The sequence below is a fragment of the Scardinius erythrophthalmus genome (genome assembly GCF_964197995.2).
Source record: "Scardinius erythrophthalmus genome assembly, chromosome: 2".
In the NCBI taxonomy this organism is placed as follows: Eukaryota; Metazoa; Chordata; class Actinopteri; order Cypriniformes; family Leuciscidae; genus Scardinius; species Scardinius erythrophthalmus.
Window position 1 is genome coordinate 7592911 of NC_138222.1, and position 22123 is coordinate 7615033.

At 39.1% G+C, this 22123-nt stretch overlaps 1 protein-coding gene across 3 annotated transcripts in view; it reads left to right on the plus strand.

Annotated features, from left to right (window-relative positions):
- Window positions 1-22123, plus strand: part of LOC308686836 (lysine--tRNA ligase-like) — a 77470-nt gene that overhangs the window by 9130 nt on the left and 46217 nt on the right. For 2 of the 3 annotated variants that reach the window (XM_081358871.1, XM_081358872.1), the window contains exon 2: window positions 21919-22044. In XM_081358871.1, the coding sequence (XP_081214997.1) occupies window positions 21919-22044 (126 nt within the window). Of the gene's footprint in view, window positions 1-18487; window positions 18519-21918; window positions 22045-22123 lie in introns of those variants that run through there. The other variant, XM_081358873.1, reaches the window with a different exon arrangement.

The window sequence follows — 22123 nt, forward strand, 5'->3', positions numbered from 1 at the left end:
AGTTAAAATGCACTATAATTTTTGCAGATTCCTTGTTATATCTTAAATTTGTTGTTTGTCATGTGTTTTAATGCCTTATCTATTAATTCTTACACTTTTAGAAAGCATAAGTATTATAATGTATTATAACTGCCAACTGGTTACAATTATTCATGAGACAATGCATTATAAGGTGCATTACAAGGCATAATTAATGCATGAAAAATAAAGTGGAGGGATCAGTTAAAGTGGGCTCTACTGGCTGTCTCCTTTAAAAACGACTATATTTGAAAAGTGCCTAAACTCCTTGACTCTTTACCCTGACCCAGACACTTTTTAAAGTCACACACTGTGTGTTAAATATGCAGGAAGTTAATCAAAAATCCAAGGAGTAGGTTTTCCATTGGCTGATGAGAAACACTCAGGTTACGGGATCGACTTTCTTCTTAAAACCAGAGCCACACCGTAGAACGCACTTCCTTGTGTCACATATTGTCCCTGACTATGACTAAGCAGGCGTTTTTTCCATCCGCCACTTGGCCGAGTTTCCTGACGGACAGTACGGTCTGAAAGCCTAAAGCCAGATCCAGATTTGTGAGGGTGGCTGTGCTTTAAAAGGTTTTTCATTGCATCATGTGCCACTCTATCACACACAGCTCTTGGTCAAAGTTCAAAAGCTTTCTCACCGACTTAATCCATGACTTTGTTTCTCCAGCGGTTTTGTGAGCGTGTCTGAGGTTGAAGGGGAGATGGGCAGAGCAGTAGCTTAATATAAATTTCCTGTGTTTTCATTCCTGCTCAGTGACTCACCTGTTCTCCCTGTGGGGCAAAACTCAACGCTATGCTTAGAGTGAGAAGAGTTTGTTCAGTTTCCAGTTGATCGCTTATGACACTAGACAAACTTGACAGGCAAAATGTTGTATGGGACGAGGTTTTGAATTTATGACTTATTCAAAAGACTTCTAAAAATGATAAAAGGAGTGCTGATTTACAGTATGTTATATCACAATCTGATAAAAAGTGCAGCCTGTAATTTTTGGCTCATTAAAATGTTTTACACAAAGGAGTGGGGAAAAAATATGAAAACATGATGATTTCAGCAAACTTCTTCATTTGGTGGACCAACTTTTTGTAGACCACTAATACCCCAAATCTGGCGTAAACTAGTACCTCAGAACAATTACAGTTTTTTGTAGTCTAAGGGTGCTTTCACACTTGCACTTTTGGTGCGCACCCTGGTTCAATTGACGTCAGAGTTTGGTTCGTTTGGATGTTGTGAAAGCTGTTCTCCGAACTCTGGCACGCAACCGTGAACCATACCCGAGTCTGCTTAGTGTGTTCACACTTGTAGTTCAGTTCGCTTGGTTCGTTTGGTTCGGACCCCTCAAAAAAATGGTCCTGGTCCGCTTAGCGTTCACATTGGCATTTTTAACACTGAACCTAAAGATACCGAATCTAAAGGCATAGGAATATGTTCACCACCTGATTGGTCGGCTTTTATGACGTACATTTTGCGACAGAATTTACCGAACATCCAAAACAATGCTGTGTGCTGGGATAAATGAGCTTGTTGAATGTGCGTATCTGGTGCAGATAGACACAAGTGTAGGGCAAGCCGTTTTATCTTAAATTGTACCCAGCGTTACTCGTCGTAATTGCATTTTTACTAGTAAGAATTCAATTTGAGAGCTCTACAATTCAATTCTTACTAGTAGCAATTACAATTAGAGAGCTCTCTTATTCAATTATTACTAGTAAGAATTACAATTACAGAGCTCTCTAATTCAATTCTTACTAGTAACAATTACAATTAGAGTGCTCTACAAATGAATTTTTACTAGTCATATGTCTCCATTGACTTTAATTACGGAGCTCTACAATTGAATTGTTACTAGTAAGAATGCAATTGCAGAGCTCTTTAATTCAGTTACAGAGCTCTGCAATTATACATATATATTTAATTCGTTTTCTTTACTAGTAACAATCCAATTGTAGAGCTCCGTAATTAAAAATGAATGGAAGTCAATGGAGACATATGACTAGTAAAAATTCATTTGTAGAGCTCTCTAATTGGAATTGTTACTAGTAAGAATTGAATTAGAGAGCTCTGTAAATGTAATTTTTACTAGTAATAATTGAATTAGAGAGCTCTCTAATTGTAATTGCTACTAGTAAGAACTGAATTGTAGAGCTCTCAAATTTAATTCTTACTAGTAAAAATGCAGTTACGACGAGTAACGCTGGGTACAATTTAAGCTAAAACGGCTTGCCATACAAGTGCTGTTATGTGCTGATGCTTTGAAAACAAAACCAAAGTTTCAAAAACCAAAATGTAAAAGTGAGGTGAGCAACACTATGTATTTTACCCCCTGCTCCTGCGTTATCATTAGCAAGCAGCAGGAGAAAACAGCTGCTGATTTGATCACCCACACACACTGCAGTTAAGACACAAATAATTTAACGTGTGAACTCAATCTAGCGGGGGCAGGGGGAGTGGCGAGCAATTGAACTCGGGTTTGGACCAGGTAATCAAAACAAGTGTGAAAGCACCCTAAAAATAACCCTCAGTTTGCCCATAATATTCCTGTCACAATCATGCCAGGCTCTCCCTCACTCACTCAGCCTTCACAGTCACCAGAGTCAGCCTACTGATCACACACACACACACACACACACACACACACACACACACACACACACACACACACACACACACGCTGGCCTCATCTGAGAACACAGACTCACTTACCCGGGTAAATCCTACTGTAAACTTCTGTGACCGTCTGCAACGCTCTTATCCTGTTTCAAGTCAACCAAGTTGCCTTCAAATCATCTTCCAGTCATCCAAGTCTATGCTAGTAGAATAAGTTTAGATGTAGTTGCAAAGTCAGTTATAGTCAGTAGAATGTCTGTTGCCTGTTGGGGAGCATCAAAATTAAGTGTGAGCCGATATTAAGCAGACATTATATTAATACTTAAATGACTGCTAGTTGACATGTAGTTGCAAAGTTACTCATAGAAAGTGGACTATCGAAATAAAGTGTTACCAATTTTATTTAGGGTTGTTTTTTTTAATCAGACAACTCATGGACCAGCAGAACCATCTATTAAAAACGTCCTGAGTTCACCTTTAACTCATAACTTTACATAACACACTTTTATTTTCAACTAATTTCCCCTGCTGCTCTCCAGAAAAAAACAAAAAAATGTTTTAGCATGAACTATTCTTCAAATTTGGTATGGTAGTACTGCTGTTTTCTCCTCTGTATTAATCACTTAAGTTGCTTTGGATAAAAACATCTGCTAAATAAATATCTTGTTACCATATACTAAATGGTGCTATGTTTTAGGTTAGGACTATTAGCTCTAGAGATTCATGTCAGGTTGACTCACGCATGTCTTTTTGGGAATGTAAAATCAAAATGTAAAGTGTAAAATGAAAATTCTGTCACCATGAGTAAATTATTTTTATTTTTGGGTGAGCTATTCTTAAGCAGTTTTATAATTTAAAACTGTTAGCTGTGTTCTAGTTTATCATTTTGTGCCATTTATTTTCTTTCTCCACTGTGAGATGATTTTATTTAGTTTTTCTGCTAACCTCAACTCTTGCCCAGGTGCATTGCTGTAATAATAGGTGTGTTCTCCTTGTGTCTAATGGATCGGCAGACATTCTACAGCCTTAATTAGATTGCTGGCGAATCCTCTTATGCTATTAATGTTCTCAAGGTGTGGATTTAGTCTGACTGAGTCCAAAGGACAAACACGCAGAGCTGAGGACTCTCTCCTACAAGATGACATGGAGTAACAGTGGGGCCCAAAAGTCTGGGGCCACATTTAAAAAATCTTGGATTTTTATTGATTTATTATTTATTGATTTATTTTTAAACTAGATTTAGGATTTTAAACAGTAAGTTTTAAAAAGTGAAGAAGTATGTAAACATCTGCACTGTTTATATTAGGTCACTAATTTCCACCTGTGGTCTCAGGCTTTTGGACCTCACCATGTGGCAAGAAAATGTAAAAAAAAGTTATCCAAATATTTATAACCCAAATGTTTTTATCAGCTTTTTTGCATTGCTCAGCTATTCTATTTTTTCAGTTAACTTTTATTTATTCAGGTAATGAATTATTATTATTATTTTTTTTTTATGGCTTTAGTTTTAGTGTTAGTTTTATTTAATTATAATAACCCTGGCCTGAGTCCACCCCTATCAGGGCCGGCGCGTCCATATAGGCGAACTAGGCAATTGCCTAGAGCGGCACTTTTGTAAGGGCGGCAAAATGTGTGCCAATCGGGAATGAACAATTCACAAAATAGGCTATATGATTTGCTGAGCTGCCGCTGCGCCGCCCCGCCCCGCCCCGCCCCGCCCCCTGCTCTCACGAGTCATGAGTCGTGACTGAGTGATGGGAAGTTCGGATCATTTTATTGCTCTCTTGTTCGATCTCGTTCATCAAAATGAACGAATCTTTATTTGAGTCATTTCGTTAATTTAAGTGGCTTTAAATGGTACACTTTTAACAGCCAAATTCCCCGATCACATCCACCTACGCATATAGTATATGTAGCCTATATATTTGCTTCCTCTTGGCCTACTAAAGTGTTCCTGCAACGGGAGTGTTCTCTGGCTAGAGCGCAGAACAGCGGAGTTTGTATGGACATAAGTGTCTGAGCTTGTGTTTTGGGTTAAGCTGCGTTGCTTTGACATTGTGGAAAATATAACAATAGAAACAAAATGTATTAGCCTTTTTACCTGTTATTATCAATCTAAATTAATCTCGTTTTTTAATTTAACTTAATTGCGTTTTTCTTTATTTAAATTTCGTTTTACTTTATTTAAATTTCGTTTTTTCTTTATTTAAATTTAAAATTTCGTTTTTTCTTTATTTAAATGTTTTTTCTTTATTTAAATTTCGTTTTTTCTTTATTTAAATTTTAAATTTTGTTTTTTCTTTATTTAAATTTTGTTTTTCTTTATTTAAATTTTGTTTTTTCTTTATTTAAATTGTTTTTTTTTCTTTATTTAAATTTTGTTTTTCTTAATTTAAATCTACCCTTTACTGTGTCAGTAATTTGTTAGTCAGAAACATATAGACTACCTTAAAGTATTGCTTAATTTAACAGACCTGTGTGTGTGCGTTTTATATCACTAGTGCAGCTGAGTTAAGTATATAAGCCCTGCCCGCGTGAGGTGCGCCGCTTCCCGCTCGCATTGTTCTGTAGTTTACTAAAAGTTTATTAATTCTGAACGTGTCGCGTCTCGCGTGTCTATCTATATTGCACCACCAAATGCGACACTGCACTCCCTTGCGAAGTCGATTGGATGAACGGTTCTCGAAATAATCAAAATGCAAACGGACATACAGACACATAGGGATTCCTGCCTTTATTAGAGAGAAGAATATGTTCAGCACCCTCTCGAAGCTTTGAATATTCGATGCTCATTACTACCGAAGCTTCAAAGCTCAAAAAATGGTATTCGGACCAGCCCTAGGGGCGGCACAAATGTTTTTCGCCTAGAGCGGCAGAAGTGTACGCGCCGGCCCTGACCCCTATCACAATATGATATTGAGCTTTGTAATATGGCACATTATCCTGCTGGAAGTAGCAATCAGAAGATGGTTATATGGTCATAAAGGGATTGACTTGGTCAGCATTCTCAGCAACAATACAGTGGCGATTAAACAATGCTCTATTGGTATTTTGAGGCCCAAAGTGTGCCAAGAAAATCTCCTCCACACCATTACAGCACCAGCAGCCTGAACCATTGAGACACAGCAGGATGGATCCAATTCATGTTGTTTATGCCAAATTCTGACCTGACCATCAGACCAGGCAACGCATTTCCAATCTTCTGTTGTCCAGTTTCTCGTGTGAATTGTAGCCTCAGTTTCCTGTTCTTATCTCACAGGAGTGACACTGGTGTGTCTTCTGCTGCTGTAGCTCTTCTGCTTCAAGGTTTGACGTGTTGAGCGTTCAGAGATGCTCTTCTGCTTCAAGGTTTGACGTGTTGAACGTTCAGAGATGCTCTTCTGCTTCAAGGTTTGACGTGTTGAACGTTCAGAGATGCTCTTCTGCTTCAAGGTTTGACGTGTTGAGTGTTCAGAGATGCTCTTCTGCTTCAAGGTTTGACGTGTTGAGCGTTCAGAGATGCTCTTCTTCTTCAAGGTTTGACGTGTTGAACGTTCAGAGATGCTCTTCTGCTTCAAGGTTTGACGTGTTGAACGTTCAGAGATGCTCTTCTGCTTCAAGGTTTGACGTGTTGAGCGTTCAGAGATGCTCTTCTGTTTCAAGGTTTGACGTGTTGAACGTTCAGAGATGCTCTTCTGCTTCAAGGTTTGACGTGTTGAACGTTCAGAGATGCTCTTCTGCTTCAAGGTTTGACGTGTTGAACGTTCAGAGATGCTCTTCTGCTTCAAGGTTTGACGTGTTGAGTGTTCAGAGATGCTCTTCTGCTTCAAGGTTTGACGTGTTGAACGTTCAGAGATGCTCTTCTGCTTCAAGGTTTGACGTGTTGAACGTTCAGAGATGCTCTTCTGCTTCAAGGTTTGATGTGTTGAACGTCCAGAGATGCTCTTCTGCTTCAAGGTTTGATGTGTTGAGCGTTCAGAGATGCTCTTCTGCTTCAAGGTTTGATGTGTTGAGCGTTCAGAGATGCTCTTCTGCTTCAAGGTTTGATGTGTTGAACGTTCAGAGATGCTCTTCTGCTTCAAGGTTTGATGTGTTGAGCGTTCAGAGATGCTCTTCTGCTTCAAGGTTTGATGTGTTGAGCGTTCAGAGATGCTCTTCTGCTTCAAGGTTTGATGTGTTGAGCGTTCAGAGATGCTCTTCTGCTTCAAGGTTTGATGTGTTGAGCGTTCAGAGATGCTCTTCTGCTTCAAGGTTTGATGTGTTGAACGTCCAGAGATGCTCTTCTGCTTCAAGGTTTGATGTGTTGAGCGTTCAGAGATGCTCTTCTGCTTCAAGGTTTGATGTGTTGAACGTTCAGAGATGCTCTTCTGCTTCAAGGTTTGATGTGTTGAGCGTTCAGAGATGCTCTTCTGCTTCAAGGTTTGATGTGTTGAGCGTTCAGAGATGCTCTTCTGCTTCAAGGTTTGATGTGTTGAACGTCCAGAGATGCTCTTCTGCTTCAAGGTTTGATGTGTTGAGCGTTCAGAGATGCTCTTCTGCTTCAAGGTTTGACGTGTTGAGTGTTCAGAGATGCTCTTCTGCTTCAAGGTTTGACGTGTTGAGCGTTCAGAGATGCTCTTCTGCTTCAAGGTCTGATGTGTTGAACGTCCAGAGATGCTCTTCTGCTTCAAGGTTTGATGTGTTGAGCGTTCAGAGATGCTCTTCTGCTTCAAGGTTTGATGTGTTGAACGTTCAGAGATGCTCTTCTGCTTCAAGGTTTGACGTGTTGAACGTTCAGAGATGCTCTTCTGCTTCAAGGTTTGACGTGTTGAGCGTTCAGAGATGCTCTTCTGCTTCAAGGTCTGATGTGTTGAACGTCCAGAGATGCTCTTCTGCTTCAAGGTTTGATGTGTTGAGCGTTCAGAGATGCTCTTCTGCTTCAAGGTTTGATGTGTTGAACGTTCAGAGATGCTCTTCTGCTTCAAGGTTTGATGTGTTGAACGTCCAGAGATGCTCTTCTGCTTCAAGGTTTGACGTGTTGAGCGTTCAGAGATGCTCTTCTGCTTCAAGGTCTGATGTGTTGAACGTCCAGAGATGCTCTTCTGCTTCAAGGTTTGACGTGTTGAGCGTTCAGAGATGCTCTTCTGCTTCAAGGTTTGACGTGTTGAGTGTTCAGAGATGCTCTTCTGCTTCAAGGCTTGACGTGTTGAGCGTTCAGAGATCCTCTTCTGCTTCAAGGTTTGACGTGTTGAACGTTCAGAGATGCTCTTCTGCTTCAAGGTTTGACGTGTTGAGTGTTCAGAGATGCTCTTCTGCTTCAAGGTTTGATGTGTTGAGCGTTCAGAGATGCTCTTCTGCTTCAAGGTTTGACGTGTTGAACGTTCAGAGATGCTCTTCTGCTTCAAGGTTTGACGTGTTGAGTGTTCAGAGATGCTCTTCTGCTTCAAGGCTTGACGTGTTGAGCGTTCAGAGATCCTCTTCTGCTTCAAGGTTTGATGTGTTGAGCGTTCAGAGATGCTCTTCTGCTTCAAGGTTTGATGTGTTGAACGTTCAGAGATGCTTTTCTGCTTTAAGGTTTGATGTGTTGAGCGTTCAGAGATGCTCTTCTGCTTTAAGGTTTGATGTGTTGAGCGTTCAGAGATGCTCTTCTGCTTCAAGGTTTGATGTGTTGAACGTTCAGAGATGCTTTTCTGCTTCAAGATTCGACGTGTTGAACGTTCAGAGATGCTCTTCTGCTTCAAGGTTTGATGTGTTGAGCGTTCAGAGATGCTCTTCTGCTTCAAGGTTTGATGTGTTGAACGTTCAGAGATGCTCTTCTGCTTCAAGGTCTGATGTGTTGAGCGTTCAGAGATGCTCTTCTGCAGATCTCGGTTGTAACGAGTGTTTACTTGAGTTACTGATGCCTTTCTATCAGCTGGAACCAGTCTGGTCATTCTCCTCTGACATCTGGCATCAACAAGGCATTTACACCCTCAGAACTGCCGCTCCCTGGATATTGTCTCTTTTTCTGACTATTCTTTGTAAACCCTAGAGATGGTTGTGCGTGAAAATCCCAGTAGATCAGCATTTTCTGTAATACTCAGACCAGCCCATTCATAACATTCAAAGTCACTTAAATTTAATTTCTTCTCCATTCTGATGCTCAGTTTGAACTTCAGCAGATCATCTTGATCATGTCTACATGCCTAAATGCATTGAGTTGCTGTCATGTGATTGGCTGATTAGATATTTGCATTAATGAGCAGTTGAACAGGTGCACCTAAGAAATGGGCCTCTGAGTGTATAAGATAAATAGTTACTGTTCATTAAAATGTTGGCAAATCAATGGTAGACTTGGTTCTGGTCCCCAATGCACAAGTCAATTGACCTTATTCAGAGCAGTGCCATGACAGGTATGAAAGCGAGGCTGTTAGGAATAGACTTAGCCTACAGTGTTTTCAATGGCATCCGCTGTAAAAAGCTGTATAAAGCTCCTAGATCACTTATAATTTTCCACAGCTCATGTTGCCTGTAGTTTTTTGTCTACTGAAATTCCTTGGAAAGATATTTTTGCAGTGTTTCTTCAGCAGATCAATCCAAAAACAATTAAATAACAGTACAGCCCACTGAAGAGATGTGGGTCTATCCCTCACAGCCTTTCATTCCCATTACAAATCAAAGATGGCGCTGCTGTGAATAAGGTGAATAGGGTGACCCCAAAAAAATCACAAATAATTATAACATCCATAATGCATTTTGTCAAATTTTTGTTCCGCAAATCTTGTGCCATTATAATATATCATTACACACCTAAAATAAACAGAAAGCTTTGACACAACGACTGTCCACCAGTCATTCATTAGGCCAGGCGTGCTAGATATCGCTTATTTTCTATCATTTGTTTGAGAATATCTTGACTTTTACCAGGTTGATTTGATATTCTTTGATTAGTAAATTCTGAACATAAGTAGTTTTGCACATAGCTATGTGGAGGGTTGACAACCATCCTGTAAACCTGGAAATGGCACTCAGCGTGTGTCTCTCTCAGATGGTTTTCATTATTGCATTGCAGATGCTTATGTGTTACGCTGTTAAATGGGATTTAAATGTGAAGTTTTACTCTTTCGGTTAGGGTTGGATGGCTTTGTGTTTGTGTCTGTGAGAGTGTTTGTGTGCATGTGAGCCTGTCAGAGCAGTGGTCATGCTTGTGTAAACAGCATGAATTCCTCACTGCGCTGAGGCCCTGCTTTCATCTGAGCCCAATGGCTGTTTCTTCCCTTCTCCGCCGCCCTGTTGAAGCTGCTGGTAAACACAGCAGACACAGACTTGTTTCTGTGCTAAAAACACTCTTCTGAGATCCAGCTGAGAGTTAGAACGGGCTTCTCACAAGTGTCACCTCAGGTGAAGCCACACTTCATGGTGCAATGAATGCATTTCCCCTTAAGTTTTTTAAAATAAATATACGGCATTAAAGGTAGGGTAGGCATTTTTTATTCATAAACACTTTTTGTTATACTAGTTGAAATCCTCTTCATATCCTGATAGCAATCAATAATAGAAGTGGTCTAAATACTAAACAATGTACAGATATCTTCTTTGGAAGTCTCAGGACCAAAAAATGTTCGTCCAATCATTTGCATTCGGTCTAAATGCAATAATAGGATGTCCTATCCTCCACACACCCTGCTCGTGCAGACATCGCACGTCATCAGCACGTTCCGGAAGTCTCTGCAGAGTCGTAGACAGACCGTCACTGAGTCCCAAAAAGAAACAGCAGCCACATTTTACAGTTCCTCCTGAACCAAAACAATGAGTTTATGCAGCGTTCACGCCATGTTGTAACCGTAATTACAAGATGGCAACCGTGACGTTCTCAAACTCATAGTTAAGCGTTTTATGTCAACACTATCAACGCCAAAATGAATCTGCAGCAGTCATGCAATGTTTACATGATTTTTGTCAGGAATTCAGTACAATGTATCCACACTCAAGAGGTCAAATGTCAGGCTCAGATATACCCATGTGAAAAAGAAAAGACGGCGCCAACCCCTGCAAAGACTTCAGATGACGCAAACTCTGAATCAACATGCACCAATGCTAAATTTTTTTAAAGTCATAATAATTTGTTAACAAACAAGTATTCATTACTTCAGTGAGCTCATTGTTTCTGCCTTAAATGATCAAATTGTTTAAATTAATAAATTTTTCGCTAACTGTGATTTTGTATACATTTCTTAGACAATTACCTCTGATAACAGATCACTCTAAATTGTAATGTGGACTCATGCATTTTCTGTAAAGCTGCTTTGAAATGATGTGTATTGTGAAAAGCGCTATACAAATAAATGTTACTTGAATTGAATTGAATTTATTTTAATGTGTCAGTATTACAGTGTAATTATACATTTAAGTACTGAGTAATAATTATTAACTACATGTACTTACTATAGGGTTAGGATGAGGGTTTGGTTTAGGGTTAACTGCATGTAATTATGCATAATTTATAGTTATTACTACAGTAACTAAATGTAATGTGTAACAACGACACTGAAAGTGTTACTGACCACTTATTATGGAAATAACATACTTAAAAAAATATGCTTAAGGGCGAACTGAATGTTCGCACACATAAACCTTGGCACAAAAACAGCAACAGAGAAAAAGTGGAAAGTGGTAAATTTCATCAACTTCTGATGATAGTGATGATGGTGCCTTTATTCTTTCCATCCTCCTTGTGTTTGGGTCTTTGGAAAGATGAATGTAACAACAGAGGTTTGTTTCTCTGTCTGCACACTGGAAAGAAGCTGTTGAGAACCATCCTCATTTCCACAGTCAATAAACTCCTTTGGAAACATCCCATGGACCCTAAGCAGCACAGAAAATACAGCTTCTTTATTGGCATTTATGGTTCCATGAAGAACCTTAAACATCCATAGAACCTTTCCATTGCACAAAAGGTTCTTAATAGTGGAAAATGGGTTTTAAAATTATTAAGAAGTTGCGATTTATAATAGTCCTTTACAATTGTTCCTTGTCAGACTGTAAGAACATGATCCCAGCTGTAAGCCATTTCACACTGTAATATCTCAGTCATTAATGTCAGACTGGACGAAAGTCGAGATGCATTAAAAACGGACGCACACAAGAAGACCCGTCTGGAGTTTTAATTTAAATCATCAATCAATGACATGTTCGGTGACAGTGAGCTGCATTTACATGTGAGATTGAAATGGTGGCTACAAAGTAATCTCTAACGTTAATTTTTTTGGTCATGGCTTGTGTCTTGAAAAAGAAGGCAATTTGACGTTCGTGGTAGAAGTCACACTGCAGGACTGTGCGTCAAATCTTCGGACACTTCCAGAATTTCATCACAGGTCAAATTTGATAATTATATCATATTAATTTGCTGCCGGTGAACATGTCAAACTACCAATCAAAGACTTAGATTTTAGCCTAGGGTCAGAGGCATAGACTGTAAAAAAATATGGACGACGCCCCTTCGCTCTCTTACATTGGTGAGAAGTGAAGCCGCCAGTGTCCCGATATGGCGCTGACATCTTGGAACTTGAGTCTGCGCAGTAGCGATCTCGGGACCAACAGGAAGTAAAGCCGCGAAACCAACGCTCCGCCCTCACTCTCGGTGTGAAATAATTAATTATAGAAATTTAGATATTAAATTTAAAGCTCCAATCTCCTCAGTCCTCCGAAGATCCCGAAAAAAGTCTGTTGGTGCTTCAGTGACTACTTCGCTCAGAGAACCTGTCAATCACAGCTGTCAATCATGACGTCACACCACCGTTTTTATAGCATCAAATAACTAACTAAAAACAAACTTATTTTAAAAACAAACACTTGAATTTAAATCAGTGTTATAAAAACTACAGTAAATGACAGAAACCACCTTCGGAAAAAAAGATATCTGAAGTGTAATTAAATTGTTTAATTGATCTCAAGTCCCGTTGAATAACACGGGGAGGCGGGGCTTATGACCTACACTAGGACCAGTCACCGGGGGGCGATCGAGACGTTTTGGCTTCACTTTTCAGGGCTTGTGTGGCACACTTGATTAGAGGAATATTAGGATTTGCTAAATTAGTCTCAGATGGCCAAATCGTGACCAAAATCGTACAGTGTGCACCCGGCTTAAAATAATCTTTCTTTTAAGAACTGTTTCATGAATGGAACCAAAATGGTTATTTAATGGCATTGCTGTGAAAAACCCCTTTAGAACTTTTATTTTTAAGAGTTTATGGAATGTAATACATTAACCTACATGTGATGGGAAGCATGTGGTGGCACGCAGAATGAAATAAACATCCTCCTTGCGGTACACTCCGTTCCTCCACCCTGTCCCAGGTTGGTCTGTAAAGTCCCCCTTTACGTCAGCCTCAAGATTAGGCCATTGTTTAGCCCATAGCTATTGACGCTGGACTAAGAGTGTCCATCTATCCTCCTGGCTTCTGTTGCAGTAAGACCTCTTGACATGCTTGTAAAATCTAGGCCATGTAATCTGTTGCCCTTGGATGTTCTCATTATCGATTGCCCTTATGGGACAGAGGGCAGATCCCATTACTCTGGTCCAGAGCTTAAACTGAAGTGGACGCTGGTTGTGTTTTCTCTGAATGAAGGAGTGCTCAGTGTGCCTGACTTTTGTGACTTTCTGAATATACTGTAGGATGTTGTCATACTTCAGCTTTCCTCTGAATGTCTGAATACAGATTGTGTTTGCATATCTGTTGTAGCTGTCATTGCCACATCTGTCAATGTGCTTGTGCTCAGACCATGACTTTACTGACTAGTCTGATAATATTTGTTAAAAATACTATTTTGTCTAAAAGACACTGTAAAAAGCATAAAAACTTATCTCTTTAGAAAATTGAGAGAAACATATTTTTTGGAGAAAAAAGTTAATGTCAACAGTGAGTTTGATTAATTGTATGACAATTTAGGACAAAAAAAAGTAAACAAGACCAATGACAGAGATATCATAATTTGTGTCCTTATATTATCCTCATATTCTCTCCAAATACAAAAAGCTTGGTAACACTTTATTTTAGTGTCCTTTTTTTTATTTTAGTGCGAGTACCTTATTAACCAGTGAATTAAATTGAGTGTGTGAGTGGAGGGAATATCCATGCAGATGAGATGATTTAGATCAGATGGGAAAGCATTGATCCATTGTTATGTTCCACTTCCTGATAGTTTGGGTCAGAGTCTGGGTGACAGAGTTTCATGGCAGATCACAAGTGTTTTGGCTTGTAAATGAACAATCCTGATCATCTCAGATGGTGCTTTGCTCATAACTACAATACTTATAATTCCAAATATAGCTGCATATATTTGCATTTGTTTTACATTAGTAAACAAATAGACAAAATACTAAGAACTAGTGCCATTTAAAAAAAAATAAGTTGCAGTAGTAAGACTTTTATTATGTAAGACTTTTTTTGTGCATTTTTAATAGTTGATTTTTTTTTAGTTTTAAAGTTTTTTTAATTTAAATGTGAACAGCTGACATGTCGTTTATAGTCACACCATAAGAGCAATTTTATTCTCAACTCAATATTCTGGTTTAAAATATTTATGATTTCTGCATACCACTACATCCATATGAAAAATATGAACTTGTATTTCAAGATTTTTATTTACATTTATTGTCATTTAACTTCAAAATAGAACTGCACGATTAATCATTAAAAGTATAAAAATGAATCAAATAATTAAATGAAATGACATACATTAAAATAAAAAAATACATATTTTTAAATAGACTGTAGCAATTAACATTTTGTCAGAACCTCTAATAAATGACATGTTATTTTGTTTAGTTGTCGGTTCAGAATCATGAGAGAATCGTGATCTCTGTTTAAAACAAGAAACAATTATCCAGAATCATGCAGCTCTTCAAAATTTGAGTGTTATACTTGTCGTTTCTTTGTAATAAATTGTAAAATTGACTTTCAATTTCTGACCATTTTTTTAAATGTACTTCATTTTATCTATAGTACGTACATATGACAGACAGCCTCCCATACACACATTTTGATTAATGATATAAATGTACAACTTTAGACAGTTTCTACTTTTTTTATCTCTTTCTCTCTCTCTCTCTGGTTTGCTAGTGACAAACCAGACAGGACAGCAACTGTTGCCTTGTTTTTCTCCTCATATAGTGCACCCATTTAAATTTCCCTTTACCACCTACTTAATGCTCAGAATACTTGGAGATGTAGGCTGCGCTTTGCTCCTGGTTGCTATGGTGCCATCGGCAGCAGGGTGGAATAAGTAATAAACATTCGTAGAGTGTTATAAATGATTCCCTGCTTAAATCCTCTTGTCCTTTGAATGGAGCCTTTCACCTTGTAAATCTTTAAAAGCACTGTCTGTATCAGGGCCGCCTGGATCACTTTTATCCCACATACCATTGCAGATAATAAAATACAATGCTCACCTCTGGCTTGCATGAAAAGCACATTTCTGATTCTTGCTTTAGCAATTCAAACACACTTATAGTTTAAAAAAATAGTTTTGTTCAGTAAATATATTGGGGGAAAAAAAAAGTCAAAGCCTGCACTGCCCAGTCCTTCAACCCTATCCGTAATCTCCTCAACCCTTTGTCTCCCTGATAAATTCGCCTCATTCTGAGGCCGACCCACTAGCTTCACCTAGAACCTCCGTGAGGGTGTCACTCCACCTCGGCCTGTTGACCAGTCGGCTCCACCTGGGACCGTTGTCCCTGTGGCTCCACTGGGCTTTCTCATCCCTCCGGCTCCACCTTGGTCAGTCGTCACACTGCTATCACCATGGACTTATGGGACTTAGTCTGTGACTTGTCCCTCCACCCCTTTGGCTCTGGCGGGCTCCTTCATCCCTCCAGCTCTGCCTCGGCGACCTAACCTTCTGTGTCGCCTGATCCCTCCAGTTCTCCGCCTGGGACTCCACTGCCAACAGCTCCATCTCGGCACGTGGTCCCCCTGGTTCCTACTGCCAAGCCTCCACCATGTCTCCTCCCTCTCGACTCCACCGTGGGCTTGCGTCCTGGCCCTCCCGGCCTGGCTCTTACCGTTGTCTTCTCCAGCCAGGTTCCTGTCCTTTGTTCCTGCAACCAAAGTCCTCCGCCAAAGCCCCCTCCCACCCTCCTCTGTTGTACTTTTTGTAAAGTTAATGAGGCGCAAGGACACGTCACCTCGCTGGGGGGATATGTCATGGCTGATCTGTGTTCTGTGTATGTTTGGGTGGGTTTTCATGAGTTTCCTATGTTTCAGTTAGTTACTGTGGTTTCTCATTGTTTGATTATTGTTTGCACCTGTTGTTCATTTCATTAATTAGTATGGTCTGTATTTATGCTCCATGTTTCTTTCAGTTGATTTTCAGTTCTCATCATGTGTATAGCGGTTGTTCTGTTTCTAGTGTTCTGAGTGTTGTGTTAAATAAATATTCACACTTTTGAATAGGTCAGTTTTTCTCACCTTTATTGCAAAAACACAAACAGTTCTTATGTTTGTAATAATATTTCGCAGTATTACTGTTATTACTGTATTTTCAATCAAATAAATGCAGCCTTGGCGAGCATAAGAGACTTCTTTCAAAAATATAAAAACAAATTAAATGTTTCCAAACTTTTGACAGATACTGTAAATATATTGAAAAAAACAGAAATATCCTGATACTGAATCTTTGTCAAAAAACTAAAATGTCTAAGGTCATATCTGATTCATTCAGTGCCCATCAATTCATAAATAATACCAAGATTTGGTCTGAATATTAGTTAGGTAACATGACTGCATACTGAGCAATGTCATCATGAGCTATTTAATATTCATGAGCTCAGTGACGTCACTTACTCCTTTGTAATCTGTTTCCCACCTCTGTTTTGCCTGTGATTTGACAGTCTTTTTTGGCAGTTCACATTTCTGCTTGACAAGCCTCTAAGCTACTTCACAAAACCTGTTTAGCTAGTTAAATAAAGCAAGAGGATCAAGCCAAAAAGCTAACAAGAGAAAAAACACGAGGGGCTAACGGGGAGCTGACGGGCCACCAGCCAAAAACACTGGCACTCTAGCGTATCCAGGGCTAATCGGAACAAGTGCCAGGAATCTGCAATAGTGAATGAAAGTGTGAATAAGAGTTTGGAATTACTTGCATAATGTGTTTTTCCTTCCTTTACTTTTGTCCTTTCATGCACAATGGGCTCAAATATGTTCAGCTTTATGGTTCGAGAGCATGAATTTCAGTCAATCGTCCACGTGTGGCCGAACTTCTGTGTTATTAAGATTACAATAATGACACATATAGCGTGACAACATCTCACCTGACAGCAGATACTCAATCAGGTTGTGTTTTTCTCAAGCACTCTTTACTTAAAGGTCCCGTATTATGCCCCTTTTCACAAGATGTAAAATAAGTCTCTGATGTCCCCAGAGTGTGTATGTGAAGTTTCAGCTCAAAATACCCAACAGATAATTTTTTACAGCATGTTTAAATTGTCATTTTTTGGGGCTCAGAAAAACGCACTGTTTTAGTGTGTGCCCTTTAAATGCAAATGAGCTGCTGCTGGACGACACAGGGGGCGGAGCTTCATGAGCTCGCGCTCAGTCTCTCAGGACAATTTCATCTCACGGAATGATGATAATATCAGAAACTCTCAGTAACGGCGTTCAGTTCGAGTCGGACAATAATGCCTACAGAGTCAGAGTGTTGTATAGAGATGAAACAGGTATAGTTTAGTAGTTTAATTACGGTTATTATAACGTATTTGTCATCTGCTTGTATGTATCCATTATTTATTAATAGCCTACAAGTCTGCTGTCTGAATGATGATCAAACATGTACTGATGAGTTTAATAAAGTTTATTGTACATCACACAAAAGATGAAGCGTCAGTTTTACTTCAGAAAATCACCGTAAGAGCTGAGTAAACACAGTAAGTTATTAGAAGTGCGCAAGTACATGAATTTCGGTAGAGTTGAGGGAGCATTCCTGTGGGCGGAGGTTAGTCAAAAAACTGTTCTACTGACGTCATTAAAGAAGGAAGTAGAGGGATGTAGTCCAAACGGGCCGTTCGATGTAGGCGACTTCTGTTAAATATAATATCTCGCTTGGCATTGAACTTTGAGCTTCATAATTTTACAGATATTATTTATACTCTAACAACAACATCACACACTAACTAAAGTTTGAAACATGGGATCACGAAGAACGGGACCTTTAAACTGCGTCTGACAGAAGAGTCAACAGCTTTCATGTACGTCTTTTAAAATAAACATTTCACATCAGAAAAACATTTAGAATTACGTTTTTGTTGTTTCTTTGACTACACACTACGCGACCCACTCAAAACAGTCTTGCGTTATAAGACTGTTATAGTCTTGCGTTATAGCCTGTTATAAGTGACTCAAACTTGAGGAGATTGAGCTACGCTTTTGCAAATTGATGATCTCTCAAAACCATAGTGCAATTATGGTTTATTTCGATATCCCTTAAAGTCATAATTTTATTATATTATAACACATGCAGGAACATTAAATTAATTACAGGGATAGTTCACAGGAAAAATTTTATGTAAAAGTAGCACGGAGATTCAGATAAATTTCTTCTTTTGTGTTACATGGAAAAAGCAAATCTTCTGGGTTTAGATTAGAACAACACAAGGAAGAGTAAATGTCGGAATTTTCTTCTTGCCCTTTAATTCAGTGTAAGTGTGTTTTGGCATCAGATCTAGTCTGAACAAGAAAGAAGCTTGAAAGTGAGAAATTGTTTTGTAGAAGCAATGAAATCATAATGTTTACCAAGTTAATATTGCTCTTTGTTTTTCTTTTCCCTAGTGAAAGAAAAACTGTGTTTTGGGACATGAACGGCAGCCACCGTGTCCTGTTTGTGTGGGAAGAAACTGCAGCAAAATAGGAATTTTCTCTCTTAAAATGAGTGGAAACACTTAGAAACAATCCAGGTACTGATTCTGCAGCCGCAGTCTTAGTGCACAGCGCATATTTTCTGTCTATGTGGTTGGCAATCTGTTTACTGGAAGGGTTCTGTGCACACGGCACATGTTCCTGCATGTGCAGACCAGCCTAAGAAGACAAAAATTGGAAACGGTTATGCAGGGAAAGAGCAGGATTTGGGTACTATCCTGTCTTAAATGTGATTAATGTGCTTGCTGGCGTAGGGAAAAAAAACTACTGATGTTAATTGGAAGCAGACTCAATTACTATTGTTCAGAGCTGTAAGGATTCAGAAGCAAATTCCAAGCATACAGTGCATCCTTTCTGCATTAATCTGCATGTTGGTCCTTCTTAAGCAACATGCCATGAAAGGTGTTTAAAATATCACTAAACTTTCAAAATCATTGTATTGCAATGGACATGGTACCATGCAGAAAGATGCAAGCTCCAGAAATGAAATAATTCTATATCAAATAGACAATGATATGTGGAAAAACTAATGGTGGTTATGCAAGAACTGGCTTGTTTTTGGTCTCAAGACCTTTAAAATCCACTTTCCTAGGCTTGTTTGATTTAGAAACAGAGAGTGTCTGTTGCTCCCCGTCTCGCCTCTGTAAACTGTGTTCACGGCTTTACTGAGAATTTGCCTTTACCTGCCCCCATGTTTGCATCTGTTTCAGGCCATATAAGAGATGAATTTGTTCTCAGGATTTAAGAGGCCTTTAAACATACCTGTGCTTTTCACATTTTATTTTCTGTTGGACTGCTTGAAATCATCTAAGCATCTATTACACTGTAGATGCAGATGGAAAGAGTGTGAACATGCAGATATCCTCAGATCTGGAAAATAGTTTGTTCTCCAATGTGCAGAGGCTTCTACAAGTAAACCATTTGTGATTGTAGGCCCCAAAAGAGTTTAAACAGTGTGATTCCATGGCATTCTGCAAACATGCTTGCTTTGTTGGAGGGCCTTGTTCAGCCAATGGTGTGATTGGAGGTGTGGCTACCTGTTTGTCTGACCAATGGGAGATGGAGCACTGTAAGTGATTTGGAAATCTGTTTGTAGGCCATTGTTTTGCATTTCTGTTTGGTGCCACTGGTTAACTCAAATCCCTAAATTTACTAATGCGGTCTCTTGCAAAGCATGCTGGGAATTACAGATCCACTGCCCAGGGCTGCATTTCTAAAACGGATTGTGAGCTAAGTTGATGGAAGAGACCATTGGTGGCAAAGGCTCTACGATCTACTTAGGCTCATGATGCTTTTGAGAAATGCAGCCCTGGGCAGTGGATCTGTACCAGCATGCTTTGCAAGGGACTGCATTAGTAGAGTACAATTAGGGATTAAGTGTTATTTTATGTGTTTTGCACTTGCAGTAAAGGGAATGTTTGTCATGGGAATGTTAATGTTTAATGTTCAGTTGGACATTTAGAGGAGTTTCTGTTATTAAATGTTGTGGTTACCATTGTGCTGAAGAGTAGCGCTGTCAATTGCGATTTTCACTTGATGCAACATAATGTGTATAAAAACCCCAAATCACAATTTCTCATTGAAGCACAGTTCTCAGATCAGCATGGAACAGCCAAACACAAACCTTTTCTTCTTCTTTGTCCTTCAGAGCAGATGTCCTGTAGCTGACACGAGTCACTACTGCCCTCTATAGGTGTAGTGGAGTCGTAGTGCTCATGTGTTGAATGTGTCCATCCTTGAATGTGTTCTTTGCAAATTGTAAATTGAGTCAGTGTAACTCAATTAAGTTAAAATAGCATAAACCTGATTGAATTAGGTTACAACAACAACATTTTTATTTATTGGTAGAATCAGGTAGAAATACCTCCTTAAAGCAACAACTGCACGTTCACTTTTTACAGTGAAGGGTTTTTCGACTCAATTTTAAAGAACCCCCCCCCCCCCCTTTTTTTTTTCAAAAAAGGAGAAATGTCTTATATGATTGCATAATGATTTCTTATTTAATTGGTTATTTATTTTTTAAGCTGTTTAATTCAATTTAATCAAAACAAAATTAGTTAATTAATACTAAATCCATAAAATGATTATGTGAAGCACCTGACAGAACCTTTTTTTCCAATAGTTTGGCATCTAAGTTCTTTTTGCATGGATGCTTCAAATGCAATATATAACAGAATGTAATTTCTTAACCAAACTGTGCTGACCAATACTATAAATATAGATATTCGAAGGGGTTCGGGCTGACAAAAAATGTGGAAATCCCTGACCTATAACATTAAGATAGCTCAACCCACTGATCAGATTGTATTGTGGCGTCAGGCAAGGCAACCCTCACTAAGGTTCATGACTGGTAATTTTTTTCCATTAACCCACCATTGGCAGGTGTGACCATTAATTATATTGTTTTCATCATTTGAGACCACACAACTGTGAGAGATGATCTGCATGGAAACATTAGAATCTCAAGGTACAGAATTGAGGATTTGACTATGGACAGATCGACAACAGTTATTTTTTTCCATTAACTTATTTATTTTTTGTGCTTGATATGGGCTAACTGGTGGGAACAGTATACAATCACCGTTTGACTTCTCAAATTCCTCTTCCCTTTGTAGCAGCCTTGTTTTCAAAGTAGTACTGATCAGAGTCCTGAACAAGGATTGAAGGCTTTGTGTTCTTGTTCTGTTAAAATAACCCACTACAATCACAAGAGTGGTGACTAAGGCCTCTGGCATGCCAAAAATAGTATTTATCACTTACTATTGGTGTAGAATAAGCAGTCAGGACCTTTCTCATGTTTTTTCTGTGTCTATGGCCAGGCTGTGTAGGGTTCAGAAAGACACTGTATACCTGGAATTGGACTGACAGATGTAGATGACTTTTATGGTCATGGAAAAGTACTGAAATAAATTTTCTGGTGATTATCAGGCCCTGCCTGGCGATAATCCACTTGAAATGAGATATTGGAAATTCACTGCATATATCAGTTGCCACAAAGAAATCTGTGCAAGGCTATTTTGACTTGCAGTGTTTTACTGAGACATAGGGGCCCGTTCACACGAAACCATTTTCAACTAAAACTTTTTATGCGTTTTTGGCCACTCATTTACATGCCAACTACGTTTTGGAGGCCTGAAATTACAAACCTTTGAAAACTTTCATAGTGCAAGTTTTTGAAAACTATACCGTTATCACCAAATTACGTGTTCAGGCTATATGTGCGTAGTGTTTCTTTACAAAGTGACATCGCCATCTACTGGCCTGGCAGGGTAATACAGCATTTTAGTCGTTTTCGCGGATCTGTGTGAATGGGTTTCGTTTTGACAGCTTTGTCGTCTGTATGCGAAAAACTCTAAAGAAAAAAGTTTCCATTTTTAGTTCATCGTTGTTGTGTAAACGTACCTATAATTAATAGATTTCTCTTCTGATTCCCTCTAGAGTCAGTATATGATCTTCTCCCAAAAGAGCTGCAGCTGCCATCTTCTAGAGAGCAGAACGCAGCCGCTATGAGTCAAAAAAGTGGTGGAGAGGCGGGACCTCCTCCGTCAACAGCTCTCGCCGCAGGTAAGCTTGGCTTTTGTCTTTTAAGCCATCTTTTCTCTCAAGCTGACTTGAGTCTGATGCTGAAGACTGGAACTAAGGC